The sequence below is a fragment of the Thunnus thynnus genome, chromosome 9, assembly GCF_963924715.1.
Source record: "Thunnus thynnus chromosome 9, fThuThy2.1, whole genome shotgun sequence".
NCBI lineage: Eukaryota > Metazoa > Chordata > Actinopteri > Scombriformes > Scombridae > Thunnus > Thunnus thynnus.
In genome coordinates, this window is record NC_089525.1 from 12,659,592 (window position 1) to 12,668,096 (window position 8,505).

Here is an 8,505-nt window from a genome sequence, read left to right on the forward strand (position 1 = left end):
AACATGTTGCTTTTATGAGAAAACTAGACGAAATGGCCCGGTTAGCCCCATACATGTCAACTAAACTGTTTGGCTGATAATTTATGAAGATGCATTATTTGTAAATGCAAAAGGGTTGCCACAGGAAAAGAACTTGTTGTATTTGTGAACTTATGTAGAAGATTAGAATAAGTTGACAGGTAGGAAAGTTAATTTTCAAGCACTGAACTAACATTCATAAATAAGAGACATTGTTTTTTCCAGCAATACTAAATGTTCACGTATCAGTTATTCTTTGTGATGACATCTATAAGATATATAGTTGTCTAGATATTTAGGACTTTATAATCATCATAACTGTGAAACAAAGAGCTATACATCATGCTTTAATGTGGTAGAAAAATGCATCTGTCAAACAAATACAAACCCAAACACAAACTCCATTAGTTAAGGTTTTTCCCATGGCAACTAAAAGTTTTTTTGGTGTTCTGCATTCACATATGCATGTAACGAAGCATATTTGGCTGAAATAGTATGTGTGCTGTTGATACACTATAAGACTGGATAGGCCCTGTGTTTTCCCATGATGGCTCAACTGTTGCCCCTAGTGACAATGACAGTAAACAGACAGGGGTGACGGCAAGTGACAACAAGGCCAGAAGAGAAATGCCTTTCTATCATCCTCTGTTTCACTTCCCTTTCTGGATGAGAGCTACAGCTGGTTATGGACCGTAATTATGGGAATCAAAAACAGAGCAACAGCTCAGCTTCTATTTTGAGAGCTCAATTTAAATTTTCTCTCCCTGAAAGTCCACAACAGAAACTCACACAGTCTTGTTCTTACCCTGGAGGACATTTGGCTTAGATAAACATCATCAATTTCAGAAGTTGTTTTTTTTTTTATTTAAATAAAACTGCAAATTTTGGTTTCATGATTGGTCATTTTGCTGACAAAACAGCCACAAAAAAAGCCACAGAGAAATATGACACATAGATTTGGTCAGTTTTTGTGATATGTTTGAACATTTTGGAAAGCTCCACTATCCAAATTTTACATAAACGCCTCCATAAATGAAAAAGGGGGTACTTGAACATTTTCTACTTCACGGAAATACACAATTGCTTCATCGGGCTGCTTTTGTACTTGTTCACCCCATTCATCGGGTGTCTTATTTCTGAACCTCCAGCATGTAAGCCCATCACTTCATGACTGGAGGGAAGACGCACTTACAGTGAGGACAAAATGTTTGGGTACAGACTGTTTTCAAAGCCCGTTTGACCCTCCTCCCCTGTGTAGTGTGTAACATTCCTACTTTGTGGCATGTGCTTCACAGTTGACTCATCTCACAGGAGTGTGAGGTTAAACCGGCTGGAGAGTTTTTGCACTCCGCTGTGATTGGTTAAGTTTCTGTCCTATAAGCTTCCCCTCCCCCTCTTTCTTCCTTCTTATGACATAACACATTTATCGTCCCTCTGCTGAAGTAAAACAGAGGAGCCAAAACAGCATGGATGTGGATTCACTAGGCTGAAAGTCCTCACTTTTTCAGGCTACAGTAAAGTGAGAATGACATCACGGCCTAAATAGTGTGTGTCAGACGGATGTTTTAAGCTTAAAACTCTGACTCTTATATACGTCATGATATTTAAGTTATAAACACTCTATTACAAATAAATTGGATGTTTAAGGCAACATAAACATAATCTGTTCATGATGTGACTGGTCAGATGCTGTTGACCTGAAACTCAGATGGGTTTTTGAATGGGAGGCAATTTTGCAACATAACCTGTTTTTAAGTCTGCTTACTAAACATTTGTTTCACAACAAAACAGTCCCGATGTGTCTTTGCTCTGCAGTTTCAAGACACCAAAACTTTAACACATCCTCCTGTCAGCAGGCACGTGTTGTCCGTCAATAATGACCGTCCTGGTTCCTACTCATGAGACAGCAGTGTTGCCCATTCTGAGTCAGCAAACCACATCAGCAAATGAAAAGGGTTTCCCAGAATGATAGTAATCATATTTGCATTTTAAAAAATGTGCTCTCATTTTTTGAAAAAACATATCTCTGTTTCACTCAGGTCACGAATGAAACAAAACTGACAGGTCAGGAGATCTCCATCTGCTGTTGTCTTCCTGGTAGACCAGTGTTTTGTTTCTCAGCATGTGGAAATTTACTGGACTTCAGATTTCTATACAGTGATTAACTTTTATGGTCAGCCTTTGCTCTCGGCGCATTGAACACTATGTACCTCCGACTAATAAAAACAAAGAATAAACTTTTATGGCCCCCATGTCAGATATTTACTTATGATCTTGTTATTTGTCAACTCTCAGGTGAAGAGGCAAAATAGAAAACTAATTAAACGCTAACATCATGGAAAATTTGGCAAATTCCTTATTTGCTGACATACAGATTTTACACATACACTTAAAATTAGGAAATGTAAGATGAGTTATAAACGTGTGGGAAAAACAGAACGTCAGTGATTGCCAACCTTTATTAGAGCAGGGGATGACTAAATGTGGTCTATTTCAAAACCAAATATGTACGTAATTAGTCCAAATAATCATACTGTATTCCACATTGAATGTCTTACTATTTAGAAGAATTATAGGCCTATTATTACATTTCATTCCAGTAACTTCACCCAGGAAATTTTCCAATGACAGCTGAAGTTGTCGATTAGAGTTTCGCCACTCATGTAGCTGATAGCTATGACCTTATGGAAATTGGCTAAAAATTGTTATTTGGGTTAAAAACTGGTAGTTGCTGACACACACAAAAATGTAGCTGGTTGTTTATTTCATGATACATTATCAAGAGATTATTTAGAAGTTTTACTTGGACCGAGTGAAATTCTGAGAACATCGAGGTATTAATACATTTCATACTTTGTTAAATTAGTCATCTACTCTCTATCTTTATCTAGAAGGCTATTCAACCATGAAACTTTATGCAGGAAAAAGTAGTACACATATATATATGTGTGTGTGTATATATATATATATATATATATATATATATATATATATATATATATATATATATATATATATATATATATATATATATATATATATAACATGTTGAGTGATGTTTATACTGTCAAGAGTTAAGGAGGGCAGCTGGAGAAAGAAAAAGAAAGAAAGAAAGAGACAGGTCTCCTCGTATTAAGTTGCCTGACGGCGCGTGCTCGCGGTGTGCGTGAGCCCTGCTTTGCCCTGCCGTACTCGGGGCGGACGCGGTGACGTCAGCACTGCTGGCAGGAAGCCAAGAGGGGCGGTCGCATGACGTCAGTGGCCTCTCATTCACAAAGCACGGGGTGGTATAAAAACGCTCTTCAAAGCGCTCAGAGGCAGAAACTCGTCATTGTAAAAGTTCAATATTTAAGTGCTTAAGAAGAACCAAAACTACAGGATACACTCAAGAAGAGGAAACGACCAGCTGAGATAGTCTTAAAACTTTTTGTCTGTTTTTCTGTGTTTGTTTTTTTGTTAAATAACAAACAAGTTCATCTAACCGGAACAAAGGACTCGCCGCTTCAAAGATCACTCTTTAACTTTGGGAGAAAGTCGCTTTTCACAGCAACCTAAAGTTCAGTTTTCCCGCCGTTCAAGCTTTATGTATTTGGATTTGATATTTCTATCCCGCTGTCCTACTATGGTCATAATGGAGGTCCCCACCATCGACTGCGCGTCCCTCCGTGGTTTGCTGGAGGACGACGTCCCGGGCTGCCTGGTGCTGGACTGCCGCTCCTTCCTGTCCTTCAACTCGTCCCACATACCGGGCTCCACCAACGTGCGCTTCAGCACCATAGTGCGCAGGAGAGCCAGGGGGGGCCTGGGACTCGAGCACATTGTCCCCAACGAGGACACGAGGAACCGGCTCCTGTCCGGGGAGTACCAGTCCGTAGTACTGCTTGACGACCGCAGTTTGGACTTAAGCCAGGCGAAGAAAGACGGGACACTGATGCTTGCTGTTACAGCCCTCTGCCGCGACCGATGTGGAGCTAATATGTTTATCCTCAAAGGTAAGTTTAAAAAAAAAAAAGTGGCTTATAGTGCGAAATAGCCTCGCACAATTGTTTCACTGTATCCTAACAACAGGGGCAACAAATGCGGATTACAGCTGTCACCATACCAGCTGGTGCTGCAGTAAACAATGTTCCAAAATAGCCCCCATGAGCAGTTGTCACCTTTTTGGAGACGTATAAATGTAGATGTGTCTCTTGTGCTTGTCCTGTGATCTGACCTTGCTCTCCTTTTTTTCCCCCCTTAACTTGTCCAGGCGGATTTGACACATTTTCCGCAGAGTGTCCAGAGATGTGTACCAAACCTTCCCCTCCACAAGGACTCAGCTTGCCCCTGAGCTCCAGCCATCCTGAGAGTGCAGACCCAAGCTGTAGTCCATGCAATACACCTCTATATGACCAGGTTTGTATATTTTAGTTTTTAATAATCACACATAGACCACAAGAGACGCTGTGCTTCATACTTCCTGTCATATTGTTTTGAAGCTTACTGAATGGGGTTGTTTTGTTTATTTTTCCTCTTTATAGGGGGGTCCTGTGGAGATCTTGCCTTTCCTGTACCTTGGCAGTGCTTACCATGCCTCTAGAAAAGACATGCTTGACATGCTGGGGATCACCGCTCTCATCAACGTCTCTGCCAACTGTCCCAACCACTTTGAGGACTCCTACCTCTACAAGAGCATCCCCGTCGAGGATAACCACAAAGCCAACATCAGCTCCTGGTTCAACGAGGCAATTGAGTTTATCGGTGAGTACGTCCACCATTTTTACTCCCTTTAACTGCCAAATGTGAGCGCCTATCGCAGCTGTTACCTCTGAGCCCGTTGATGGCAAGCAACACAAACACCCAACCCCCCCGCCCCCCCTACTCCTCTTCCTTCACTCCACTCTTTGACTCCTGGATTTAAATTTTAAAAAGTTCCCTCCAAAACCGACCAGCTGGCTCGGCACAGGCCCCCTACTCCACCACAATGGTGGTTACATCATCACCTCTCAGGCGTAGAAAAAAGGGATCCCCCCTTTTTTTTTAATGAATCACAACGGCCCCAAACTAGTTTTGCAGTGGGTAGGCTGGCTGGGCTTGAATAGCTCCCTCCACACCACTCTTTGTTCTGGCTGAACAAAAGGCAATTTCTCCTCACTCACTGTCGGTCTTCCTCCCAGATCAATACCCCCAGCAGGGGTCTGTTCCCCTCCTTTGTCCATCCGGACTGTCTCCTTTGGGAATAACCCCCACAGGCTCACACCCCGCACCCCTATTAACTGTGTTCCTGTGTCTTAATGGGAGCTGTTGAATTTAAATAGCAACTGAAAGTGTTGCAAGGGACTTTTGTGTTTGAGCTTTCCTGTGTCAGGCAGTGTTTTTTCACCTCCGTTCATAGCAAAATACATTTCATCACCTCATAGATGTCAACAGTGTACTAATCTTTCTTTCTCTTTCTCTTCCCCCCCCTCCTCCCCCCAGACTCGGTGAGAAACAATGGAGGCCGTGTGTTTGTGCACTGTCAAGCAGGCATCTCCCGCTCTGCCACCATTTGCCTTGCCTACCTCATGCGGACCAACCGCGTGAAGCTGGATGAGGCCTTCGAGTTTGTCAAGCAGCGCCGTAGCATCATCTCCCCCAACTTCAGCTTCATGGGCCAGCTCCTCCAGTTTGAGTCCCAGGTCCTGGCCTCATCCACCTGCTCCTCAGAGGCGGGCAGTCCGGCCATCGGCAACAGCAGCACGGTCTTCAATTTCCCAGTCTCCATCCCTGTACACACCTCCGCCGGTCAGCTCTCATTCCTCCACAGTCCCATCACCACCTCTCCCAGCTGCTGAAGAAGGTGTCGGGAGCACAGACTCTGTTTTGGACTTGAACTGCAAATCAGCAACGAGTGACTCTACAAAGAGCACCGCACAAGATGTAAATCCATTTTGCAGTGATACTGGTATCACTGGACAAAATGGGAATCATTGTTCAGGGTCAGTTTGTTTGACTCTGGTGGCCAAATCTGCGTATGTTGGCCTCATCATCATTTCAAGGGGAGATTTGATTGCTACCATCAGGCAGTATTGATGTTTAACCTCCTGTACAAATGTGAATGTCATCCATAGTTTTATGACTTGGGGAAATAGCTGACAAGATAGTTGAGGTTATTCCTGTAGAGGAAGTTGGAAGTATCTGAATAATCTTTATTCAAAAGACTGTTTTTTTTTTTTTTTCATATCATGAAGGCAACTGCTTTTGATAATCATAATCATTTTTAAGTAAACAAATTGCAGAGGGCTTACAGTTGTCTCAGGAATCCTCTCAAATATCAATTTTGCTTCCTGAGCTGGTTAAAGGAAGCAATATAGACCTATTGCCCGACCTGGCATGGAAGTTACTCCTTCATTTGACGAACAATGAATGTATCCCCCTCTTATCAGTGTGGATGTGGCAGAAATTTTCAAGTTTGAGAGTTGAAAGGGTTGCCAGTTCAAATGCAAACACCTGCCTCTCAAGACATCATCAAACCTTGACGATCCTGACACATCGGGGAAACCAACCATTAAATACCTCATGTTTCTGTACTGTGTACTGCAGCTCTGAGATGGACAGAACCCCCAAAACTACTAAAAAAATGGGGCCAGGTAGTCTTCATTGACTGCAATCTGACATATTTATTGAACTAAAGTAATATATTTGTTTATCATATCTATTTTTGCATATGTTTGTTTAAATGTTGTTTTTATACCATTGAATAAATCTCATCTGACTTTTGTACTCGGTTGGTGATCATCTCATTTTTTGTGTGATGTCATATACTGTAGGTGCTTCTCCAATAATGCAGAGACTTCTAGCAAATTCTAGAATGTATACATATAGTTTTATATATCATAGATACATAACCAGAGGCCAATAAAGTAGTTATTTTAGGTAAACAATAAACAGAAACATTTATCTTTGCAATAAAATTACATCTTCCGGATATGAACACGATACAAAATATCACCACAAAATATAAACTACTCAGTCAGAGTTCAGGATTTAGTATCGTTCCCACAGTTCCAACAAAACATCTTCTATAAAATATAATGTATGTTAACAGGTATGGCCGTCATGCAACAATAAATGTGTGTATGTGGTTAATTTTTGAGCAAATGATTGTCTATCTCAAAACCACTGAAACCCAAAAAAGGAACCAGACACCTAAACAAAGCTGCAAGAAACTTTGCACCCTTCCTTCCTGTTTAGTTTTCGTGTGATGGAATCCCATCATATATCTGTATGAGGATTTTACCCACATAAGAAGCATGATGTCATGGCGTCGTCCATTGTTCGGGCCACACTCCCTCTCTATGAACCCATCTGAGGCCAGGCCAACAGCAGGAGGCCTAAAGAATCAGCTAAGGAGCCCTCCCTCTGCGGCCACAATAGGAGCAGCTGCAAGGCGTTTGGGAAAAGTGTGACAACTAAAGAGCATTCAGGGCTCAGTCAAGCACCGGTCTTGTGTCCCCTGCCACACAAACCAATGGGAGGTGGGGACAGAGATGGCCGGGCAAGGGAAAGGAATATGTTTGGGTTGCAAATTAGCCAAAACATTGGCTATGACCCTCAGTGGGGTGTGAGAAAGAACAAAAACAAAAAAAAAACTTCCTCTTTAGGTGATGATACACCCAAAGCCTTCAAAATAAAACAACCATCTGCATTTAATGAAGCTAGAAAATCATTTAAAGGGGTAAACCTAGATTTTTAACTAGGACATCCACCCAAGAAAAAGTTTATTCTAAAAACTGGCCTCCAACTCATATCTAAGAGATGTTTGTTTGCGAAGGGAAATGTCACCAGTGTCGATGCCTCTGTGATGAAAGGCTCATTCATTACCTCACCAGCTCTCTCAGACAAGCTGTGGTTTTGGTGACATATGTGCGACTCCCCCCCTAACCAGCCCACCCGCCTTTGTGTCTTTAGATTTCCTGTTGTCATTAGGGAGGTTGGCAGGGCTGTGTTTGTGTCTCTGTGTGTGAAAGTCGTTACGCATCTTTTATGATCTGATGAGGGTGTTCTGGAGAGAAAAAAAAAAACCCTGACTCAATTGTGAGGTCAGGGACATTAAAGCACCGTGATTTCAAGTGTGTGCGTGAGACAATCTGTATGTGGTGTGAGACAATGTCAAGGTGTTATGTTAATGAGGTTGGATTCTGAAACGAGACTGTGAATCTTGACTGATTCACATTAAAAAAAAAAAGTACGTTTGCTTCTGACGTGTTTGAATCCTGCATGTCTTATCATACCCTCAAATCTTCAGTCAGACAGTATCAACTTTATAACGTCATTCGCTAGTTTCACTATGTTGTCGATTGGCTGTTTCATTTAGCAGCTGAGCTCTGACTTAACTTCAAAGTCATTTTAATTAACACAATCCTATGAAAACAATGGTTATATAATGTGTCAGACGCTGCTGCCACGACAGGAAAAGACATAATCCCACCCCTCCCTTTTTACATCATCCAGTTTGGATCACATCTG

The 8,505-nt window shown here is 41.9% G+C and overlaps 1 protein-coding gene across 1 annotated transcript; it reads left to right on the forward strand.

The window, feature by feature from the left end:
* Positions 1-3,329: 3,329 nt before the first annotated feature.
* On the forward strand, positions 3,330-6,759 carry dusp1 (dual specificity phosphatase 1). Its single transcript, XM_067598922.1, has 4 exons — positions 3,330-4,010; positions 4,268-4,413; positions 4,539-4,758; positions 5,476-6,759. The coding sequence occupies exons 1-4, from the start codon at positions 3,602-3,604 to the stop codon at positions 5,829-5,831; spliced, it is 1,131 nt and encodes a 376-aa protein (XP_067455023.1). The 5' UTR covers positions 3,330-3,601; the 3' UTR covers positions 5,832-6,759.
* The last annotated feature ends 1,746 nt before the right edge of the window (positions 6,760-8,505 follow it).